Source organism: Leucoraja erinacea, chromosome 31 (assembly GCF_028641065.1).
Source record: "Leucoraja erinacea ecotype New England chromosome 31, Leri_hhj_1, whole genome shotgun sequence".
NCBI lineage: Eukaryota > Metazoa > Chordata > Chondrichthyes > Rajiformes > Rajidae > Leucoraja > Leucoraja erinaceus.
In genome coordinates, this window is record NC_073407.1 from 15,059,895 (window position 1) to 15,085,415 (window position 25,521).

General features: G+C 41.5%; 2 protein-coding genes across 2 annotated transcripts in view; both read right to left on the minus strand.

The window, feature by feature from the left end:
* Positions 1–702: 702 nt before the first annotated feature.
* On the minus strand, positions 703–6,837 carry LOC129711973 (volume-regulated anion channel subunit LRRC8D-like). Its single transcript, XM_055660055.1, has 2 exons — positions 6,403–6,837; positions 703–3,918 (listed from the first exon to the last, which is right to left on the minus strand). The coding sequence occupies exon 2, from the start codon at positions 3,914–3,916 to the stop codon at positions 1,433–1,435; it is 2,484 nt and encodes an 827-aa protein (XP_055516030.1). The 5' UTR covers positions 3,917–3,918; positions 6,403–6,837; the 3' UTR covers positions 703–1,432.
* A 7,659-nt stretch (positions 6,838–14,496) lies between these two features.
* Positions 14,497–25,521, minus strand: part of LOC129711974 (volume-regulated anion channel subunit LRRC8A) — a 31,220-nt gene continuing 20,195 nt past the window's right edge. The window contains exons 3-4 of the mRNA XM_055660056.1: positions 18,482–20,660; positions 14,497–17,791 (exon numbers count right to left, since the gene is read on the minus strand). Coding sequence (XP_055516031.1) covers positions 17,516–17,791; positions 18,482–20,653 — 2,448 coding nt within the window. The 5' untranslated portion in view covers positions 20,654–20,660 and the 3' untranslated portion in view covers positions 14,497–17,515. The remainder of the gene's footprint in view (positions 17,792–18,481; positions 20,661–25,521) is intronic.

Here is a 25,521-nt window from a genome sequence, read left to right on the forward strand (position 1 = left end):
GTTGAAAATGTCTGCATCAACTCCAGCCAGTTGGTCTGCAAAGGGTTTGAGAACTTGACCTGGTGTACCTTCAGGTTCAGGTGCTTTCCTAGTTCCTTTCCCCTCCTCCACCACCTCCACCCACTCATTTTCCAATCCTTCTACTCTGGATCCTCCATTTTTCTCTTCCACCCTCTGGTTTTAATTTTCATTTCGCACCTTCTTTCCTTGTCAGATTGCACCGTCGGAACCATGCTGGCCTCCACATCACGTCCAGCCTTGGTTTCTATCTCCACCCTTCTCTCCTCCACCTGACACAACACCAACCCGACCCTCCTCACCTGCATCCACCTGTCACTTGCCAGCTCTTGCTCACCCCTTCCCACCGCTTCTCTCTCCTCTACTCTATCAGTAGGATGAACAAGAAGTGTCCCGGCCAGATACACCGTCTGTCCATTCCACCGCGGATTCCGCCTGACAACCAGTGTTCCTCCAGCACTTTGCGTTTTGCTCAAGGCTCCAGTGGCTGCAGTTTTTTGTGCCGCTATGTTTGGCCGAAGGGCCTGTTTCCACGCTGTGTAATTACTCTGACTAGTGCGACGAGAGTGACAGAGCTAGTTGGTCGTTTCAGATTTTGCGGGGAACAGTGACAACGTGAGCGGGGACTTTGGATTATAACACTGCACTGAAAGAGGAAAAAAGTGAAAGGAGTAAAGACAGTAAACGCGCGTTGACAATTTTAATCTTTAATTGTACTCATTACATTTCAATTGTGGCTTGTGTTTAAGATGATTTTTTTTAAATGGCAGCGGACGATAAAGGGATCCGCTGGAGGTTTCAGAGTGGATGTATTCCGCGGATATTCAAACCATCGACCCTTCTTGTTCTGCTGCAGATCGACAGTGATAATGTTCCTCAAACCACACAGTAACACAGTCTGTGTTACAGTTCCCCCGAACAAATACAACACTTGCCTGTTCATTCGTCTGCGCGGAGCACACCTCCTGATCGGTCTGAAACAAACGCAGCCGAGAAGTCAACAACCCGGACCGATGTCTATAATGGAATCTACAGCGAACAAACAGTAAACGCCAGGATGAACAGCAGTCATCTCGATCTTAAAACTAGACAAAAAGTCGTTCCTTCCTCATTTGCTGCCGAGAATCAGAGGTGGAATTTGGCGTCAGATTCTAATTAGTTTCAAGTTCCATATTATTTCTGCAGGATTGGCTAGTCTTTCACATTATTTCCTCCCAAAGGTGAAGGAAAAGCAAGGACAACCACTTATGTGTCCGCAAATTAATAAGAGATTCATTTTTATTCCTTCCGTATAGATGACGTGGAATACGTTTCAGTTCAGTTATCTTACAAGTTGAGGAGTTTGGTTTGAAGTTTAGAATTTATTTGCAGTCAGAAGTCAAAATAAATTCTAGTTGTAACCACGTTCCCTGCTTTATACAACTGAGTTTTCCAATTGAGGATGTGAACCTTTTCCGGGGGCTAATATCCTGACATCTATTGGCATATCCTGTATAGAAGACAGATTTGCTTTGATCGACATCGGAAGTGTCTCGGATAAGAACTCATCTAATATCAGACCACTTCGTTTCAGTTTGGTACACTGCCTGATCTCCACTGGGAGTTCTTCCAAAGGATTCCCTTTCAGTTCCAGTTTTGAAAGTAGGGTACATTGCTGAATCTTCCCGCTGAGGACGGTCAGTGAATTATCGTTTACCTTCAGAGTCTTGAGCTTCCTACATTGGAATAGTTCGTCTGGTAATGCTTGCAGGTTATTGGAGCTCAAATCTAAAGCTCTAAGGTTTTTGAGGTATTTAATAGACGAGGGTACGGCGGCCAAGCGGTTGGCGCTGACGTCCAAATAATTTAGTTTCTGAATAGCAAATAGACTATTTGGCAACGTCTCGATCTGATTGTCTGATACATTGAAACGTCCAAGGTTGCCAATGGAAGTGAAGGTATCGGGAAGGGAAGTGATTTTGTTGCTACTAAGATTGAGGGAGGACAGTCTCGGCAGTCGATGGAAAGATTCCAGTTCGTCCACATGGGTGAGTGCGTTTCCCTGGAGGTTCAACTCCTGCAGGTTGTTGATACTGAAGATTCCCAGGGGTATGGTGTCCAGCTCACAATTTTGTAGGTCGAGGCGAGCCAAGTTGAACATCCCCCCTAAATTGTGGAGCATTTCCAGCTTGTTCCTGTTGTTGAAGATGGAAAGGCCGGTCAGGTGGGGCGCCACGTACAGCACGTTGAAAGGGATCTTCGTCAGGTTGCTATTCAGCCGGAGGATCTTCAGATATCGAAGTTCTTTCAAGAATTCTAGTTCCAATGTTTTGCTGTCTATGTTGACGTTGCCGATCAGGGAGAGCTCCTTGAGTCTGGTCAGCTTGTTGATCCACTCGGGCACCTCGTCGTGAACGGAAAAGATGACGGACAGCGAGTGTAACTGGTTGCCCAGGAAGAACAACGCGGCTGGTTTAACGATGACAATGCAGTTTACAATGGCAAGCTCCTCCAGGTTAACAAGTTGGGTAATCTTGGTGCTGATCTTAACGTCGTTGCACAGTTCCAGGTTTAATGACTGTAATTCGGTCACATCGTAGATCGCTTGCGGGATTCCTGTTAGCATGAAGAGCTGAAGTTCCAGTTGTTCCTTGCTGTTTCGGGTGAGCTGTTGCCTCGCCTTCTCCACCGTCCAGTAGTTGTTCAAACTGAGCAGCTTCAGCTTCTTTTCGCTGGTCTCGGACAGGAAGATGCAGAAGCGGGTGCAGTACAGGGGGTCGTACTGGTCGATCATGTGCAGCAAGAAGGCAAAGTCGTTCTTGACGTCGGGGATGTCGCTGAACTGGGTCTCCCGTTTTTCGAAGGAGTATTGCTTCAGCGGCGTCCTTATGATCCAGATGAGAGTGTGAAGACAAAGCCCCAAGTACGCGCCGACCAGAAGCAGGTAGACCAGTATCAGTCTCCGTAACAAATAGGCGATGCTGAACGAACAAATAAACAAGTCATAACCAACCACGGCCTCCACGCCGGGGCGACAGAGAATGTCAAAGCCGACCTGCCGAATGAACAGGGCGAAGTAACACAGGACGACCAGACACTGTGCGATTTTAAAGGCCAGTTGCCCCAAATATAGTTTGTAGATGGTGTCTTCCAGTTCCACGTGCAGCCTGAACTTCCTCACCTTCTCGAACAGGGCTTTGGCTTGCTCGCCGTCTTTCTTGTCCAGCATCTGAAACCGTTTCTTGATGGCCGGGTTCTTGGTTAAGCCTCGAACCGACTCGCTGATGCCTTGGCTGGGCGCCGTGCCTTTGCGCTTCTCCTGCACCCTGACGTTCATTTTGCTGCTGTCCTCGGTGACCGCCAGGGAGAGCACGTCGGTCGTCCACGGCGACTCGAAACACTTCTCCAAGATGAATATCAGATGCTCGATTTTGGAACTGGTCTTGGGATATTTGAACCAGAAGTTGCTACAAATCATTAGGGAGACAGTCTGCAGAAGTATAAAGTAGGTGAAGTACTTAGGGAACCAGGGCACGGCTTGGAAGTAGCATGCCTGGTTGACATAGCGGTATTGCTGATAGTCCAAGGGGCTCTTGTTGTTAACAACTGCGTAGATAGCGGCATCACGTGAGATTGAATCATATCGTTGGCGAATGGATCTGGGATCAATGGATACATTAAAATCCACAAACATATCTCGCCGACTGAAGTTAGCGTCTATACTTGAGCGAGCTGTCTTGTTAATTGTAATTGGTAAGCACACAGTCTTCTCCTTGTATATCTGGGTGGTGCCCCCGAACACAGCGATCATTAACATGGTTAAGGCCAAGTAATCCATGAAAGCATCCCACCACGGTTTAAAGATTCGGAAGGATGGAGGGGGTTTACTCACTGAAGAGATTTCTTCCAAGGTAAACATTTCTAAATACAAAAGAGAAATACCATTATTCATAGAACCATTTCTCAAGCTAAAGCCAGGGTTAACACCGAGTGGTCAATAATTGTCGCCAATGGTGAAATGGAGAAATTTGAACTTTGTAACAGCGAAAAAAAATGAATATTAAGGTATCTAAAATACTAGATGGACATTCTTCCAACCACAACAGCTGACAATAACATTTTAACACGGGGACTTTAACATCGGGAAACATTCATATGTACTTCACAGTGGATTTTCAAACAAAATACACCATCCCAAGTCACGTTATAAGCACTGGCTGGTCAAAGTCTTACTGCAAGTATAAAAGCTCGTAGAAACATAGAAACATAGAAAATAGGTGCAGGAGTAGGCCATTCGGCCCTTCGAGCCTGTACCGCCATTCAATATGATCATGGCTGATCATCCAACTCAGTATCCTGTACCTGCCTTCTCTCCATACCCCCTGATCCCTTTAGCTACAAGGGCCACATCTAACTCCCTCTTAAATATAGCCAATGAACTGGCCTCAACTACCTTCTGTGGCAGAGAATTCCACGGATTCACCACTCTCTGTGTGAAAAATGTTTTCCTCATCTCTGTCCTAAAAGATTTCCCCCTTATCCTCAAACTGTGACCCCTTGTTCTGGACTTCCCCAACATCGGGAACAATCTTCCTGCATCTAGCCTGTCCAACCCCTTAAGAATTTTGTAAGTTTCTATAAGATCCCCCCTCAATCTTCTAAATTCTAGCGAGTACAAGCCGAGTCCATCCAGTCTTTCTTCATATGAAAGTCCAGACATCCCAGGAATCAGTCTGGTGAACCTTCTCTGTACTCCCTCTCTGGCAAGAATGTCTTTCCTCAGATTAGGAGACCAAAACTTTACGCAATACTCCAGGTGTGGTCTCACCAAGACCTTGTACAATTGCAGTAGAACCTCCCTGCTCCTATACTCAAATCCTTTTGCTATGAATGCTAACATACCATTCACTTTCTTCACTGCCTGCTGCACCTGCATGCCTACTTTCAATGACCGGTGTACCATGACATCCAGGTCTCGTTGCATCTCCCCCTTTCCTAATCGGCCACCATTCAGATAAGTCTACTTTCCTGTTTTTGCCACCAAAGTGGATAACCTCACATTTATCCACATTATACTGCATCTGCCATGCATTTGCCCACTCACCCAGCCTATCCAAGTCACCTTGCAGCCTCCTAGCATCCACCTCATAGCTAACACTGCCCCCCAGCTTCGTGTCATCTGCAAATTTGGAGATGTTGCATTCAATTCCCTCGTCCAAATCATTAATATATATTGTAAATAGCTGGGGCCCCAGCACTGAGCCTTGCGGTACCCCACTAGTCACTGCCTGCCATTGTGAAAAGGACCTGTTTACTCCTACTCTTTGCCTCCTGTCTGCCAGCCAGTTCTCTATCCACATCAATACTGAACCCCCAAAACCGTGTGCTTTAAGTTTGTATACTAATCTCTTATGTGGGACCTTGTCGAAAGCCTTCTGAAAGTCCAGATATAACACATCCACTGGTTCTCCCTTATCCACTCTACTAGTTACATCCTCGGAAGATTCTATAAGATTCGTGGTGAGACTACGTTTTTAAAGTGCAGTGGAAGGATGACGGGCTGATTGCAAGAGTGATGATCTTGTCCAATGAGGATACATTATATGACCAGACCTGCAATCCCTAGAGTTCAGAAGAGTGAGAGATGAATTACCAGTAATTGAATGAGAATTCTTGAAGATGTTAGCAGGGATGGATGGAAGGGAAATGCTTCCCCTGGCTGGGAGTCCAGAACCACAGCTAGCAGTCTTCAACTAAATTGTGGGAGCGTCAGGAATGCATTGAAGAGAAATTCATTGTTGTGAATGAAGGGATTTGTTGGAATCCGCAATCCTTGTGTTCAAGATGGAGATCAATTGATCATAAAGGTGAGTCTGGTGCTGGTGCTGGAAGATGGAGCTGATATTAAAAAGGTATTGGTATTAGATTATTATTGTTATGTGTACAGGGAATACAGTGAAAACATGTGCTATCCGGTCAAATCAGACTATGCACGAGTACAATCGAACAATGAACAAATGCAAGAACGATTTTAAAATACCAGAGTATCATGTTACAGCATTATAGCATTACAATTACAGAGAAAGTGGAAGGGCCAGCTGGTCTGAAGGGGAGCATGCTTTACTCTTGCTTCCTTTTCTTATGATGACAATCTTATCTAGGTAATTAGGTTCATAAATTGACGAGCAAATACCAGGCAAATTGATGGAAATGTGGGTAGAATAAGTTGGGTCAGGGCAATATTAGTGTGAAGATGGATGCCTCATGGTCAATGCCACTGTAGTGGGCCAAAGGGCCTAGTTCGGTTCTATATTTTTATCTAACTAAGACATCACAAAAAGTAACTTAAAAAAAAATATATATATATATATATAATTATATAATTATATTCTGAGGATAATTTACCTTCTGGTCTTTATCTTTCCTCTTACTTTTCCGTTCGTTCCTGTAGATTGCCTCTTGTAGTTCTGTAGGTGACTGTAGTCTTTATGTACCTCATTTGTAAGAAGGTTTTCATCTGTGAATGTCAACCAGCCTTGGCTTCAGCAGCATTCCGTTCAAACTAATTCCTATCTTGTCAACCAAGCCGGGCTCCAGTTGATCCTGTCAGGAAAAATAAAGGCTGGAAGCCGATTTATGTCAGAGATTCATTTTAACCACTGTAAGAAACTTATTGGTTTATATTTATTGTACTCCTTGGCATTCTCCTGTTCTAGCTTGGATATCTACATGGTGTGTACAGTGACAAAACTAGGTGTGGATATTCAGACAGTATAGAACTAGTCAGAATTTAGAGTTTAGAGAATTCACCATTCACCATAGATTCTAATAATCTGTTGTGTTTAGAATGTCTTTTGTGATGTGAACTGTAACTGAATGTTTTAGTGCTAGTTTTGAATTTGATAATTAACTTGGCATAATAATGGCAGCTTTTTTCATATTCCTGTCAAGCCAGCACTTGTATTATAATTAATATAGTTGGCAGAATGATCTTGTTTCCCAACTCTCATAGAAGAGACCTCGCATTGTCTCAGAATATATTTGAACTCGGCTCCTCAAAGTCACTGATCAAGGCCTCCCAGATTATTAAAATAGTAAAGTAACCATTTATAAAACCACTGGTAGACAAAAATGCTGGAGAAACTCAGCGGGTGAGGTAGCATCTATGGAGCGAAGGAAATAGGCGCTGTTTCGGGTCGAGACCCTTCTTCAGACTGATGGTCTACCTTCATCAGTCTGAAGAAGGGCCTTGACCCAAAAAGTCGCCTATTTCCTTCGCTCCATAGATGCTGCCTCACCCGTTGAGTTTCTCCAGCATTTTTGTCTATCTTCGATTTTCCAGCATCTGCAGTTCCTTCTTAAACATTATAAAACCACTCTTGCCTTTTGATGCCTTTGACACTTGTTTTGAAGTATTGAATCCATTTTGAGAATCCCATATCCTCGGGTATCCTTGTGGCTTTGCAGATAATAGATTCTTACAGCTGTTCCACTCATTCAATTTAAAGAAATCCAGCAAAAAATGCATTGGTTTAGTTAATTATTTTAATATTCCAGCATTTCCCCATAAAAATTGCAGGCTAAATTTGTGATGTAATTATTAGGACATTATAGTATAGGCCCATTAGCCAAATCCATGTCACCTTGATAATCTGGGTTCCCAACCTCCATTTATTGGGGTTATTTAGAGTTTCGTTGACAGTTAGGTGTTAAACATAGAAACATAGAAATTAGGTGCAGGAGTAGGCCATTCGGCCCTTCGAGCCTGCACCGCCATTCAATATGATCATGGCTGATCATCCAACTCAGTATCCCGTACCTGCCTTCTCTCCAATCCCCCTGATCCCCTTAGCCACAAGGGCCACATCTAACTCCCTCTTAAATATAGCCAATGAACTGGCCTCAACTACCCTCTGTGGCAGAGAGTTCCAGAGTTAAGCGCACCTCCAATCGTGTTTCCGATGGGCCAAGGCCCAATGGTGGTAACCGACTGACTGTATCATTGAAACTGTGTGGGCCCTTAGTCTGGGAGATAGAAAATGTGTCAAAATCACAAATTATGCAAAGTAGATATTAACAGACTTGGAAATATATATTCCTGGGAAGGGTAAACCTTTATTCATGAATACTGAAATAACAGTAAACGCTCTGATAGAGGGGCATTGATCGGAAACACTAACCCGTTTCTCTCTCTCTCCATGAACTACATGACTGCTGCATATATGAAGTGCTGTCCACTTTTATTTAACACTTCCATTACCCGTGGTATTTTTATTTATTTAAGACTATTACGTCTGCAGAATTTCAAATTGTGTCTTTAAAAATTCACAAAATAACACTACAATAAAAATGTGAAGATAAACATCAGCACTTTTTAGGTATAATTTTTTATTACAAAAATGTAACAAGCAGTTAAAAGTTAAAATTATATACATTCTGGTGGTTTAATGCTGCACATTTAAGATTCCTAAGTAAAATGATGAATCTTAAATAAGCATTAAAAAAAATCAGAATACTCTTAATTGGATCAAGGTCCATAAAATCACCTAAATACAGATTTAACACCAAAGACCAGTCGCTGCACTTTTTTTTTGCACATTAAGTTCCAGTGACTATGGCCACCAGTCTGTGTTGCAGAAAAGATTTTTTATACCGTCTTAATCTTTTTGTTCGACAATTATCTTCACAAAAGGTCCATCTGTCTCCTCAGATCCTGGTGAACTTCTACCGCTGCACCATCGAGAGCATCCTTACCAACTGCATCACAGTATGGTATGGCAACTGCTCTGTCTCCGACCGGAAGGCATTGCAGAGGGTGGTGAAAATTGCCCAACGCATCACCGGTTCCACGCTCCCCTCCATTGAGTCTGTCCAAAGCAAGCGCTGTCTGCGGAGGGCGCTCAGCATCGCCAAGGACTGCTCTCACCCCAACCATGGACTGTTTACCCTCCTACCATCCGGTTGGCGCTACAGGTCTCTCCGTTGCCGAACCAGCAGGTCGAGGAACAGCTTCTTTCCGGCGGCTGTCACTCTACTCAACAACGTACCTCGGTGACTGCCAATCACCCCCCCCCCCCCCCCCTTACACTTATTATTTTTTATTCAAATCGTTTGCTATGTCACTCTTCAAGGGAGATGCTAAATGCATTTCGTTGTCTCTGTACTGTACACTGACAATGACAATTAAAATTGAATCTGAATCTGAATCTGAATCTGAATCTGAATGAGGCAACGGTATTCCTATATAATTGTGCACTCTGCACATCATCTGGTGAAGTTGAAACTGGAACTATCCTGATTTACTTGGTTCTTCGGGTGAATATTGACTTGATGACCTAATTTTACATCATACAATAAATCGGTATTATTAATGGCCTATGATTTACCAAAATAAACTCTTGACTCCTGCATTAATATTTCTTCAACTTGTACAGTTTAATCCATTTTTTAAACTCTTACCATATCCATTTATTTTTCTAATAATCCTTAAAGAAAATAAACTACACCTTCACCATTGCCAAACTGGAAACATATTTTCACAATGCGACCTTTTGGAACACTAACAGATGAATAATTTGCTTATTTGAATGGAGTGGGGGAAAAAAAGCAGTGCTGTATTAAGTTACTACAAATGCTTCATGAAGTCAGGTAATGAAAGCTTAGACAAAGTTATTTTGGAAATTGCCACCCTACATTTAATATTGCCATTGAATGTTTGAGGAAGCAAGTAATTTTAGAGTATAGTTTTTTTTTTGTTTTTTTTTTCTTTTTCTCTTTTTTTGATTTGTATGGATTTATTGCATTGATCTGTTCAATTAATTTAATCAATCTCTGTAAAGCACTTTGGTTCAAATACTGGTTTTGTTGAAAAGTGCTATATAAATAAACATTATTATTATTATTATAGTGTGTGAACTGGGAAGAAGGGAGAAGGTTTCAAAAACAGAGTGTAGCTGTAAAGGATATTATGGATGAGAATGTAGACAAAAATGCTGGAGAAACTCAGCGGGTGAGGCAGCATCTATGGAGCGAAGGAAATAGGCAACGTTTTGGGTCGAGCCTTCTTCAGACCCTTCTTGAGGATGAGAATGAGGAGTTTGATTTCAAAAGGCCAGCAAGCCTTGAAGGTGTGGGGAGGGACTGGGTATCAGTTCTGTCTAATTTCAGAGTTTATGCTGACTGGATTCCAGAGACAATTATACAAACCATTATTCACATTGATTAGAATGGTTCTTATATGAAAGGGTTCAGTGGCAGAGCACTGAGTTAGGAGAGTCAATTATATTCATACATACTGTAAGTCATCAATCTACATAAAACCAGGGATAGGTTTGACAATTCTATATTATTCTTAGTAATGTGTATTCATCATTAGTGAGACCACATTTCAAAAAGGTCTTTTTGAAATGACAGCGGCATCATTTTGTTTTCACAATTTACAGTTGCAGCTATTTGTAAAATGACAATTGTGCTGTATAATCAATAGCAACATTTGAAATATTATAACAGGTCAAGTTGAGTGCCGCATCTTGAAATACTATAACAGGTCAAGTTGAGTACCGCATCTTGAAATACTTCATGGTATAAATTAAATCCAAGAAAAAAGACCGAGCATGCAGTTGAGCCATGGACTCGTGCATCACAGAAACAGGCCCTTCGCCCCAACTGGGTAACACCGAACCAAATACCCCATCCAAGCCAATCCTATTTGCCCCAATTTGCTCCATATCCCACTGAACCTTTCCTGTCCATGTACCTGTCCTTATGTTTGTTAAATGTTGTTATTGTACGACACGATATTTATCAGGGCAGTCTCAGTGTCGTAATTTGCTCTGAAACCAGATTGAAATTTCTTTAAAATATCATTTTGATTCAGAAAGTGTTATATTTGGTTGAATACCACTTCCTCCAGTACCTTGCTGTTAAAGGGTTGATTTGATAGGGGTCTGTAATTACTCAGTAGCCCACTGTCTACATTTGGTTTCTTTAACAGAGGCTTTACGAGAGAGTTTTTATAAGTATCTGGGAAAATTCCAGTCTCAAGGGAGATGTTCATAATTGTAAGTACAAAACTGGATAAACTTAAAAGCATTCTTTAAAAATGTTGTATGAACCGTGTCGAAATGACAGGTAGTGGATTTACTCTCAGCCGCAATTTTACAAAGTTCTGAGGTAGAAATACTTACGAAACTGCTGATTTTGCCTGTCCTACTAGGTCGGGCAGCAGGGGACAGTAGAATCTAAAGGGATACCAGTTCTGACAGTCTGAACTTTATCTTTAAAATAATCAGCAAACATTTTTCAGCAAAAAAAAAAAATCAGGAGTTTAGTAATCTGTCAATGGTGGAGAACAAAATCTTACTCTTTCCACCATTTTTGTGATAATTTGAGAAAAATGGGTCCTCCTTGCCGATCTTACAGCATTGTTATAAGTAGCAATGGTCTCTTTATACATGCCAAGATGTACTTCTAGTCTTGTTTTTCTCCACTTTCTTTCGGCTACTCTACATGATTTTTAAACGTATGAACAGAGTTATTTAATCATGGAGCTGTTTGAATTCTCACTTTCCTTTTAATCTTGAGAGGTGCAACTTTATCAAGTGTCGTAGCTAGGTTACTGTTGAAAGCTTTTATCATTTCGTCAACAGAATCTCCCTGGGTGAAAGGAGCGAATGTACTTACAAGCTCAGAAAATTTGAGTTCTGCTGCTGGATCTAAAAAGCGCCTTTTACATGTACTCCAAAGGTCACCTAAACAACTTTAAAAACACATAAAAAAACATACAGTAACGGTCGAAACAGTAAAATCAGACACCAGGATGTTATCAATTTTTAACCCTCGGGATATCACCAGGTCCAGAGTATTTCCATGTTTGTGAGTGGCCTTGTTTATATGTTGAGTCAAGGTGAGGATGTTGAGTAAGCTCAGAAACTCTGTCACGTTGAGGTCTGTGCTGTTGTTTACATGAATGTTAAAATCTCCATTTAAAATCACTGTCATATCTCATTTTGACCAGTGAGATCAATTCAGAGAATTCTACATGGAATAGGGATAGCTGTCTGGGTGGTATGTACGGTGTTAAGAGTGTCCAAAATTCTACCACTTACCTGCATATTGGAGGGAATTTACAGTAGTCAGTTAATGAACCAATCTACACATCCTTGGTAATGTGGAAGGAGACCTGAGCACCCAGAGGAAACCCACATGGTTACAAAAAGTATGTGCAAACCCCCACCACACACAGTGCTGGAGATTAGATTGACCAATGTAGGTGGAGCTACGAGGCAGTAGTTCTACAAGTTGTGACATTGTGCTGCCCCAACATTGAAAATGATTTGAAAATCAAGACCCAAAAGACTGAATGAAATACTTACATCTTGCTGATTCATCTCAGAACATTGTCCTTTTACTTGACATTTTTGCTCTCTAGCTTCATGCATTGGTGTCATTTTCTCTGTGATCTTGTCTTGGGCTCAGCTGAAAATGAGTAACTTGCATTTCTATAATGCTTCTCAGGAAATGCTTCAAATGCAAAATATAAATGTATCCACCTTAAAATTGGATGTTATCTGGATATTTAACTATTGAGTGATATTGTAACATTAAATGTAATGATTTGCAAGAGGTTTAAATTGCCAGAGTTTCACAATATGGTTTGTAAGGCAAGTACCATGGCCCTTCCCTCTACTCTTTGATTCTATAATTACTTAGATTCCACGATTTTTCAAAATAAATAGTGTGATTCAAATTAAACCAATCATCCAGATTCATAATTGTAAGATGCTTGCTTCATGGTTACAAGGATAAATTGGCTCTGTGCACTATTGTGCATTCAGGAACGCTCCCAATTCAATTTTGGGCCAATGCTAAGTTAGCAGACCTCAGTCAACATCAGAACCAATGTTAAGAATGCAAAAAATGAGAATTAGGAATGATTTGTGTGTGGATGTATGAACTTCCTATTACATTGTCCACAGAGTGTGAGGTGATGCACTCTGGGCGGTTGAGTGCAAGGAGAGAGTATACAGTAGATGACAAGACAATTAACAAAATTGATATGCAAAGGGATATTTGGAGTTCAAGTTCATAGCTCATAAAGGTGGCAGCACAAGTAGATAGGATCGTAAAGAAGACATATGGTAGGTTTACACTGCCTACACTGGTCGGAGCATTGAATATAAGAGTCAGGAAATCTTGATGCAGTTCCATAGGACTTTGGTTAGGTCATATTTGCAGTATTCTGTAATTCTGGTTGCTCAATTATAGGAAAAAGTGGAGGTTTTGGAGAGTGTGCAAAAGAGGTTTACCAGAATGTTGCCTCGATTAGAGGCTTTCAGCAGCAGGGACAGGTTAGATAGACTTGCATTGTTTTCTCTGGAATCTCAGAGGTTGAGGAGAGACTTTTGATAGTAGTGTAAAATTATGAGAGACATTGATAGGATAGACAGTCAGAACCTTCTTCCTAGGTGGAAATGTCCAACACCAAAGGGCACAGCTATAAGGTGAGGGGGAAAAGTTTAATGGAGATGAGCACGGCAGGTTTTATTTTTAAACAGAGTGGTGGGAGCCTGGAACGCATTGCTCTGGGTTGAGGCGGCAAATATGATAATGGCGTTTTAATAGGCTTTTAGATAGGCACATTGAAGTACAGGGAATAGAGGGATGTGGATCAAGTATAGGCAGATTAGGTCAATTTAACTAGGCATCATATACTGAAAACATTTTAGGACGCAAAGCCTATTTTGTGGAAGCAAAGCAGAACAAACACCAAGGTCAGTTTGCATATAAAATGACAATCATGGTACTAAAAATTCAGTGAAAATCTTGTCTACTGATAAAGATTTTATATGTAATTTTACAACTTTAAATTCAGAAACTTGGGTTTCCACGTGGTTGATATGTAGGATTTGTGTGTTCTGAATTGCCATATTTTGTGTAATTCTGACCGATTCATTTTATTCAGCAGAAATAGATAAATGGCCAAGCTGAACAAAGGTACGTGACTGGAGCAGAAATGTATCTCTGTAATGAATCATTTTACTTTGCGAATATAAACACATTTTTAAAAAGGTGTAAAATCTCTGCATCATTTCTTGTGTTGTGACTTGTGAACTAATTCTGCACAAATTATCCTTGTTAACGTAGGAGACACTGTTCCTTTCAATATCCCTTCAAATTCATTTTACACAGGATGGTTGATTTGCACACAAGGGCCTATGTCACAGTAGAATTATTCCATGTATAAATCAGTATTGTGCCCTTTTGTTTTCATACCAACAGCAGGGGTGATGAATCACTCTCCGACATCTGAATATTTGATCATTTTTACGGCAGAAATTGAAATTATCATTGCAGAATCACGGCAAGAATTGATATTATCATTGCAGAAACAGAAAAGACTGAAGGCGAAAGTGGAAAAACAATATCAAGTGTAAGTAATCACATTAGTTTCCATAAAAGCATCGTGGTGCAAATAAAAACACACGCTGATATCAATACTTTAGAATATGAATAATCTTGCAATTTATTCCTAACATTTCAATTTATTTAGATAAAAATGCCAGATTTTACTATTCTGACAAGAGGTAAATGTAAAAAGATGGGCTTATTATGAAGATCTCAATCTCCTACTGAGATGTTGACCATTGGGAACATTGCAACTTTAAAATAGCTGTTAAGACAGTAACATTTCAGGTTACATTTTAAGAGAGAAGCAAAATTAAACATTGTTTTAAACAAAGTGTGAATAAAGCCCATTTGTCGACATTGGATAATACTTTCTACGGCCTTGATTAAATGTAGAAGCAAACCAACAACTAGTCACTTTAACATTTAACAGGTCAAACAGTCAAAATAACGAACCTGAGAAAAAGTGTTGCTACAAGATCGAGGCATATTCACCCCTGAGGGCACAGAAATGAAGGCTTAGTATCAGTTACAATTAAAAAATGTATGCAGCATCCAAGCTGTGTGTGAAGCAAGCCTGTTCCATTAAATAACTATTTAATCCTTATCGAGTAAATGATCATTGCAACGTGAACAGTAATTTGAGCATTCATAAAATTAGAAGTTTACCACATGCATTTTGCTGGGTAAACACATAACAGAGATAACAACGTCCTTGATGAATACCCCTTTCCCCTGTGACGGGGGCCAGTATATCCCTGGAACTTACTTTCACTCTCTAGCGACCTTATTTCAGGTATGGCTTATTGCTTTACATACCACTTGCTCCTTCTCCAACTGTGCACAGCAGAACATGACCACTACTAATCCATGCCTCCCTGTCACATTGCTAATTGGGAACTAGCTAGAAGTGGTTAAGTGTACTATGGGTCTGCAGCCACACAGAAATCTCCAAAGGGCTCATACAGTGTAGCCTCTTATTTCATCAGTCTAGACACGACTTGGAATTGGATATAAGTGTTCACAAGACCATATAGCTTATTTTCAAATCCACCCCAACATCCATGACCACCCCCTTCCCTTCCCTGAAGACACTTCAAGACAAGACACTTAAAATTATGTGCATTATCAATGGTTGAAATGCTAACCAGCACAATGGACTGGCAAGCGAAAGGATAAAGCACATGGGTACACAGAATGCAACGACTAATGATAAATGTTTTTTTTCCCCAGTGGAAGACTGTTACCACTTGGCCCATGCTTTTTTTTTTTTTTTAATTAATGATTTATATTTAACAACAGGGAGAATGATGAAGTAGTTTGCAGATGATACAAAAATAAGTCTCTGGTTGTCAATACATTGGAAAGCTTTAAAGTTGGTCTTAGAAATTACCACAGAACTTTCTCTGGAGAAGTTGGAGATAAAGTATTGGAGAGATGCAACAGACAAAGGAACACACAATCAATGGGAAGATTTTGGGAAGCGTGGAGGAACAAATCCTGAAGAGATGACAGACACAAATAACACGGTGAAATGGGCTGATTGAATGTTTTCCCTTATTAGCTGAGAAGCCAGGAGCCCCAGGTTATACTAAAACCTTATGTGACACGAGTTAAAGTAAGGTTTGTGCAATGCATACAGTTCTGGTTACCTCATTGCAGGAAGGATGTGTTGTAATGGAGGGTGTGCAGAGAAGGACTGTGAGGAGGTTGCCAGGACAGGCAATTTATAGCAATGAGGAATAACTGTATAAGATTCAAGTTATTTTCTTAACGGAAACATTTGTGGGGTGACACAATTGAGGTATATCAAATTCTGAGGGTTTTAGATGGAGTAACCAGGTAGGACTTAATTCCCATAGCATAGGAATTAAAAATGGTAAGCATGTAGGACAAAGGGATTTATTTTCACCCAGACACTGAATTAAAAGTTGAGGCAGAAACCCTAATCTAATTTGAAAAGTACTTGGACGTGTCCTTAAAGAGCTGTGGAAGATGACATTAAGCTTGGTTGCCTTTTTGACTGTCAAAATGTTCTCCGGTGACATTGGTTTTCTGAAACTCTAGGTACTGGCTTGCAAAGTTCTGGATATTATAAGCAAATATCAATTTTAAATGAACCTGGATACTAATAATTGGTTATTTAACTAAGTTTCACAAATTTACAACTCGGCTGTGTGCAATAAACAGGAGCAAGATTCTCAAGCCCTCAATATTCTCTTGGTATGTTAGATATTCATTGAGATCCAGTAACTTCCACCCCCAAAAAATATATCTAGAGAAACATTTCTCACATGTTATCTTTAATACTACAATCTGAATTATCATTTAAATTTTATGTCATGGAAAATACTTAGATTAGGATCTTTTACTTTCAATGAAAGATTCAAGTTGTACAACTTTAACAAAATGAAATGTTAACTCTCCGTTAGTCTTTTACCACCTCAATAAATATTATACAAACGGTATCGAAAACTCACTCCTATGTCTTCTCAGACTAGTCCCTAGATCTGATAAAACAGCCCTTGTGAAAATTCCCCTTGCTATCTAATTGTTTTGACAATATGAATTTGACGCATAGTGTAGTGATTCTCTCAGATTGAAAGAAATTGGCAGAAAGGACATGAAAATCTGGTTCAGCTCAATCAGCTTGACATGAACAAAACTTTTAAGTTAGTTTAAGAAGATTGAGGGAGTTATTTTAAAATATCCCCTGTTGTTTCATGCAGACGTTGTACTGCCTACTCAGGCATATACAGTGCCGGCCCCTAACATAGTACTAGTTAAATAAATAACAAGACATTGGCAATATCAGTCTGTTGACATGTCATGGCTATAAATGTATTAGCTTTGTTTGTGATTCATTAAAGCAGAAGTATTAATAGTTAATCCAACTATTGAAATGATTCTTTTAATTACTGGCAGCATTCCATTCCATCTATGCCTCTGTTCCTTATGGGCAGCAGCAGTTCCACCAACTGTAATCAGACTCGTTCCATATAGAACTAGATCACAGATCTGCTCATCTTGCAGTGCAGCAGGCTTCAAAATCTGCTGAAGACTTGGCAAGGTAGATTATTTCCCTTTTCCCCCTCTGCGATACAAATAAAATTCAGGCTTGTTCCTTGTCTGCTCGCCACAGCTGCTCCTTGACTTCGGACGGAAGAGTATTGAAAAGGTCATCCTCCACAACAAGGGCACTTCTTTTGAGTAGCCTGCACTCCCCCAGCTCCACGGGGAGACATTCTAGTCGGTTTCCACGAAGTTCCAGTAGCGTCAAGCTCGTTAGCTCTCCAACCCGCGACTGTAACGATAGCAAGCAGTTATTCCCCAGGTTTAGGGTCCGGAGCTTGCGACACTGGTATAGTTCAGGCGGCAGGTTTTCAATCTATGAGAAAGGGGAAGGAAAACGCAAAGGGAACAAAAATAACTGTTTAACTGATGCACTTATTAGACCTAAGTAGTATTTAAGAAACATTTTTAAAATAGAGCTTTACATTCAGAGAATATCGAAGAGTTAGAATCATAGAGCACAGAAATCAGCCCTCTGGCCCAACTTGTCCCCAGATTTACACTACTTCCATTTGCCTGTGTTTGGCTCATATCCATTTAAACCTTTCCTATCCATGTAATTTTTTTAATGTAGTTATTGTATCTTTCTCAACTATTTCCTCTAGCAGTTCATCCCATATATCCACATCCTCTGTGGGGAAAAAATATGCCCCTCAGGTTCCCCGAGTCCTGGTAGCATCCTCTTAAATATTTTCTGTACACTTTTCAGCTAAATGGCTTCTTTCTTCGGGCAGGGTGACCAAAACCTAACACACTGCACTAAGTGCAGCCTCACAAACGTCTTGTACAACTGTAACATAACGTCCAAACTTTGATACTCAATTCTCTAACTGATGAAGGTCAGCATGCCAAAAGCTTTCCACACCATCCTGTCTCTCTGTGATACCACATTCAGGGAACTACATACTTGTATTCCTAGATCCCTCTGCTCTACAATACCAATAATAGACAGAAGCTGGCAAAGGATGCAAGTGCAAAGAGTGCAAAATTGAATATATATACTCACTCTGTTTGCAGTGACCGCAAAATATTGCAGATTCTGAAGAAATCCAATGTCCTGTGGAATGGAGGTTAGATTGTTATGGCTCAAATCTAAAAACCGCAATTTGCGGCAGTAGAAGAGCTGTGTGGGAATCTTTTCAATTTTGTTTCGATTCAAGTAGAGCCTTTCCATGTTGGTCAGAGTGCCAATTTGAATAGGGATGTAGGCAATGTGGTTATACCACAGCTTAAGGCAGACCAGTCTCCGCAGGTGTTGAAAACTGATTATTTCCTCGATTGTCTTCAGGTTGTTATCTTTCAGATCAATCTCCTGCAAGTTATGGAGACTGAAGATAGAGTGTGGGATTCGTTCCAAATCACAACGAATCAACTCCAATTCTGTCAGATTCACCATCTTCTTTAGACTATTGAGGACCATAAGTTTGGTACCTTCATTGTTGATGGACAGTTTCTGGAGATGAACACCAACATCGGTGACGACCTGCGGCAACTTAGTCAAGTTACTCTTCAACCTCAAAACCTTGAGACATTTGAGATCCCGCAGGCCATCAATCACAATGTAGCGGTTGTTTTCTGCGCTCAGATTCCCAGTTAGATGAAGCTCTTCAAGGTTCTTCAGGCTGTAGATCCACAGGGGGATCTCTTTGATGTCTGTAAATTTGATATGCAGCGACTTCAGGTGCTCGCGCAAAAAGGCAAGGGCTGGTGCCTCGATCTTTGCTGGTGTGTGGTACAACCAGAGCTCCTTAAGGTTCGTGAGTTGGGCAATAATCGGGGGAATGGTGACATCCAGGATCATCTCCAGTTTCAGCACCTCCAGCTCCGTCAGGTCAAAGATAGTGTCTGGAATTCCACTCAGCATGAAGAGGTGGAGTTCTGGTTTGTCCTGAGAGTTTTTCATGATCCTCTGCCGGAGTTTCTCCAGTGTCCACTCATTATTCAGATTGAGCTGCCGCAATTTGTTCTCACTAACCTCGGACAAAAAGACAGCAAAACGTTTTGAATACAAGGGGTCGTACTGATCAATCAGGTGCAGCATGAAAGCAAAATCATTCTTGACATCAGGAATGTCGCTGTAGCTGCTCTCCTCCCTGATGGACTCGAACGAATACTTCTTCAGCGAACGCCGGAGCATCCACCAAAGTGTGTACATGCAAATGAGTCCGTAAACAATGACTAAACTAATGTAAAATGATGCCAGAATCTTGAACAAGGTGGCTAATGGATGAGCACACTGATACACACGGTACCCTGTGAGATTCTGAATGTCCACAATGCAAGACACATCAAATTTTATATCATCAACATAATAAAGTGAGTAACTAATAATAATCGCAAATTTGATCACTTTGATAATAGTCTGTCTCATGTAAAGTTGGTAAACTATATCCCCTTCCTCTACATGGGTGCGGAACTTCTTTACTTTTTCAAAAAGGGCCTTTGCTTGCTCTCCCTCCTTCTTATCCAGCACACCCGTTTCCGAGCGGTCCACTATCCCCTGCTCGATGCGAGACTTTGTTCTCTGCAACATGGGTACGCTGGCCTCCACGTCCTCGCTCGCCGAGGATGATTTCTTTGCCATGGAGCCATTCATTTTAACAAACGACTGCTTAGGGTCACTCTCCTCGACCACAGTCTCAGAAAGTGCCCGTGTTGTCCACGGTGAGTCAAAGCATTTAAGGAGGATAGATACAAAATGTTCCAGCTTGGAGCTGGTCCGAGGATATTTGAACCAAAAATTACTGCACACCAAGAACACTAGTGTGTGCAGGAGTACAAGGTATGGAAAGTATTTTGCAAACCAGTGAAGGTTATTTTCATAGCACACGGCATCCACGTAATTGTACTGATGGCGGTCCAAGTCATATTGGATACCTGTGGGTTCATCGGAAAATGGGGGAAGAACTGAAGATGGAGGCAGGGATGCGTTCAGGTATTCTGCAGTTGGCAATACTGTGAGCAGTGGCTGAGCGGGTTCCATGCAAGTATCGTTCGAAACCCACTTGCAGGGTAAACAGATCATTTTGTCCTGTGTGACCTGTAACGTTCCCCCAAACACTGCTATCATAAGCATCACGATGGAGATGTAGTCCGTGAACACGTCCCACCATGGCTTCAAGATGCGGTAAGCAGGCTGGGTGTCAGCAAAGTATCGCAGCTCCGTTACTGGAATCATCACGCTCCTGGAAGTTAACAGAAATAAATTTCAGGAGGCAACTCGTGCACCGAGGTTAACGTTCTGATCACTAACTGGAAACGTAGCTATGGATATTGTGCAGTTTTACACTACTTATCATGATTATATCCTTCAAACAAAGAGGTAAGAAACTGCAGATGGAGGAATCGAGCAAAACAAGGTACTGGAGGTACTCAGCGGATCAGGGAGCATTGGTGGAGGGGATGGACAGATAACATTTTGGTACGTGACCATCACCGGTCTAAAAAAAGGTTGTCTGTCTATTCTCTCCAAAAATACTGCCTGACCTGCTGAATTCGTCGGGTGCTTTGTATTTTGCCTTTCAAATTTGGATTATTTCCATATATTTGTTTGACAGTTGCCCATCTGGCTTATAAGGTTATAAGTAATTGGAGCAGAATTAAGCCATTCAGTCCATCAAGTCTACTCCGCCATTCAATCATGGCTGATCTATCTCTCCCTCCTAACCCCATTCTCCTGCCTTCTCCCCATAATCCCTGACACCCGTACTAATCAAGAATCTATCTATCTCTGGTTTAAAAATATCCATTAACTTGGCCTCCACAGCCTTCTGTGGCAAATAATTCTACAGATTCACCACCCTCTGCCTAAAGAAATTCCTTCTCATCTCCTTCCTAAAGGAACATCCTTTAATTCTGAGGTTATGACCTCTAGTCCTAGACATTCCCACTAGTAGAAACATCCTTTCCACATTCACTCTATCCAAGCCTTTCACTATTCGGTACGTTTCAATGAGCTCCCCCCCCCCACCATTCTTTTAAACTCTAGCGAGTACAGGCCCAGTACCGTCAAAAGATCATCATAAGTTAACCCACTCATTTATGGAATCATTCTAATAAACCTCCTCTGGACCCTCTCCAGGGCCAGCACATTCCTTCTCGGATATGGTGCCCAAAATATTGTGCTTGACCAGCGCCATAGAGCCTCAGCATTCCATCACTGTTTTTGTATTCTAGCTCTCTAGAAATAAATGTTAGCATTGCATTTGCCTTCTTACGGAACAAGCGTATGGAACAAGCTGCCAGAGGAGGCAATTGAGGCTGGGACTATCCAGCCATTTAAGAAACAGTTAGACAGGTACATGGATAGGACAGGTTTCGAGGGATATGGACCAAGCGCAGGCAAGTGGGACTAGTATAGCTGGGACATTATTGACAAGTATGGGCATTGGGCCGAAGGGCCTGTTTCCATTGTGTCACTCTATGATTTGCAGATCAACTTTTTGGGAATCCTGCATCAGCATTCCCAAGTCCCTTTGCACCTCCGATTTCTGGATTCTCTCCCCACTTAGAAAATAGATTACTCCTTTATTCCTACTACCAAAATGCACGACTCCACACTTTGCTACACTATATTCCATCTGCCACTTCTCTGCCCACTCTCCCAACCTGTCCAAGTCCTTCTGCAGAGTCCCTGCTTTCTCTGCACTACCGGCCCTTCCACTTATTTTCTTATCGTCTGTTAATTTGGCCACAAAGCCTTCAATGCCCTCATTGAAATCATAAATATACAACGTGAAGAGGAGCAGCCCCAGCACCGACCCCTGCGGAACTCCACGAGTCACTGGCAGCCAACCAGAAAAATCCCCCTTTATTGCCACTATTTGCCGCCTGCCATCTAGCCAACCTGCTATTCATGTTAGTATCTGCCCTTTGATACCTTAGCAGCCTCACATGTGGCACCTTATCGAAGGGTTTCTGAAAATCTAGGTAAACAATGTCCACTGCCTCTCCTTTGTCAGTCCTACTATTTACGTCCAAAGCATTCCAGCAGATTCGTTAGGCAAGATCTCCCCTTCACAAAACCATGCTGGCTTCGACCTAGTTTATCATGAACTTTGAAGTACTCCGTAGCCTCGAACTTTATAATGGACTATCCATTTATATTGGATCACAGGGCCATTTCACAGCCCACTAATTTTCCCTGTACCCACCCTGTCCAGGTTACAAAGACCATATTTATGCACACCTATACATATGATCAAACAGCAACAATCGTGGCTGGATGGAGCCAAACAGAACTACCTGGACAAGTGGGAGTGCTGAGCAGACTCACTCAAGGTGTCACCAGTGGCCACTCTTCCCAACCTGCTCAATGTCCTGTCATAGCTATTTCTTGGAAACTCTCCCACACTTCACAGTGGCTCAGCTCGTAGAGCTGTTGCCTCAGCACCAGAGACCAAGTTTCGATCCTGACCTTGGATGCTGTCTGTGTAGAGTTTGCACATTCTCCCTGTGACTATAGGGAGAATTTGAGTTTGACGTGAGAGTTTGTATGTTAATTAGCCTCTGTAAATTTTCCCTGGTGTGTTAGGAGTGGATGTTAAAATGGGATAACATACAACTAACGTGATCAATGGTTGGCGTGTACTCATTGGGCTGAACAGCCTGTACTGTTATCTCTAAACTAAATACACTGTTGTTTTTCATTTTCAACTTTAAAAAAAATTGGGTTCCAAACAATTTCTAGGAAAGGAACCTGGGGCCCACCTGTAATCTTCCTATCCTGTTACCATTCGCCTACCGTCAACCTACACCAGGGGCAATTTACAATGGAATGTACATCTACCAATCTGCACATCTTTGAGATGTAGGTGGGAAGTGTGCCAGACTTGAGAGGATGTTGCCGGGCCTTGTGGGCCTGAGCCAGAGGGAGAGGTTGGGCAGGCTAGGACTTTATTCCTTGGAGTGCAAGAAGCTGAGGGGTGATCTAATAGAGATGTTCAAATTCATGAGAATAGATAGGGTGAATATTTGGGTCCCTGGGTGTTGGAAGGGAGGAAATAAAATGATAGTTACATGGGAAGGTACTGTGAGAAAGAGAGTGGGTGTTGGAGGTGGAAGGGTGAACATATTTTCCAAAAGTATTAATCATGCCCCCATACATGGTAAATTGTAAACTTTTGATGTCTTTAGTTCCATAGGCCTGTCTTTACATTTTAATACAATTAAAATATCTCTCAACTCTTAGATTGGTTTTAAAACATTTGTAAAATGTTGCTTTCTCTCAGGATTAATTTTATTACCAAGAGAAGGGATAGGATCCAGTTCAATGGTGCCAGAACAGGCAGCACAGGGGAGCCTGGCCAGCATCTATGAATAAAAACTAGTTATGTAAACATTGTAGGAAATGAATACAAATTAACATGTCCCCATGCTCTTTCCCAAAATTGTTTGTGGAGCTTTTTCGACATTATTAACCCTCTACTCAGACTTAAGAACAAGAATGAGTAATACTAAAATAACACAAACACAGGAGTAGGAGTAGACCACGTGGCCCGTCGAGCCGTGGCCCTTAGAGCCGATTCAATAACATCTCCAGTCTGACCTTGGGTTTCAATATCCTCTTCCTGCTTGATTGCCATAACCATTAATTTCTCTGTTGTCCAAAAGTCTCTCGGCATCTACAGCTTTCTCAGAAAGAGAACGAAAAGGATTCCAATTCTCAGAGGAAACTCCTCCTTACACAAATTTTAAGTTGTCAGTCTCTCATCCTGTGACTCACCCCCACCTCCTTTTGGAGAACTCAAGTATGATTGTGTTTATGTATAGTGAGATTTTTACTGAACTGTGTGCAAAAAAGGAATTACACTATACCAAGGCACATGTGGCAATGAAGTACCATTGAAGGATCTAATGTCTCTATGAGATTGATCTGTTCAATTATTCCTTTTGAGACAACCTCCACATGCAGGGGATCAATCTTGTGACTGTTCGCCATACTGGCTTGGAGGCAAATATATCCTTAGGGAAACCAAACCCATCTGGAGTAAACCAGGTTTGATCTCAAATGCCTGAACAATTGTATTCAATTATCACTCAATATTAACTTTCCATTTGTGTTAGTTACAACTAACTACCTTTCCATTGTGTTAGTTAGTTAATTAGTTGCTGCATCTCCATGGTAACTTTATATTTCAAGAATACCCAGATCTTTAGAGTAATATAGCATTGAAACAGGCAATGATGACCATGTTTTTACCGGTGCCTGGTCAATATCTCCTCAAACTACTCCAGTCCATGTAGCTGTCAAACTGCCTTGTAAATGTCATAAATGCTCTCACCTCTACCACTTCCTCTAGTAGTTCATGCCAAGTACACACTAACATTTCCCCTTCAAGTCCCTTTTAAATCTTTCTCCTCTCACCTTATGCTCTCTAGTTTTAGACTCCACTACCTTGAGGAAAGATTGGCAAACTTTGGCAAATGGAGAATAATGAAATGTTGAAAAGATCTGAGGGTATTATTAAGATATGACACTATTAAATGTTGATTTACCACCCAAGAATAAGGAGGCCGAGAGGTAACTTTATAGAAGTATCTGAAATCACGAGGGCTATGATAAGGTGGATAGCCAATCTTTTCCTCAACTTCCTTGCTCACTCCCAATCCCATCATCCACCATCAGTCAGCCCCACACATTGCTGGCTTTCTAAAATTACTTGGAGCTCACCACTTTCACTGGGCTTCTTCACTCGAGCGAGACTGTTGGTGCAAGCTTCTCCAACGTTGTTTCCTTATGTCTGCCACAAGGTGGCATGCAAGCTTAATCAATGGGCCTGCAACATGCTCAGGCTTGGGTGTTAAACCAGGCCATGTAATTGAGAACAGTGTAGGGGCAATGTTTCCCACCACAATGCTGTACTCACAGCTGACATACTTCCCATTGGAGTGGAGCTAATGTACCAAAGGGAAACTTTCTAACTAACATTACCTCCACTGCAGAACCACAGTCAAACCAACTCCATTATGCAGCTAAGGACACAAACTGCTGGACTAACTGCTCTTAAGAAGAACCCCAATGTGAAGCATCACCTATCCATGTTC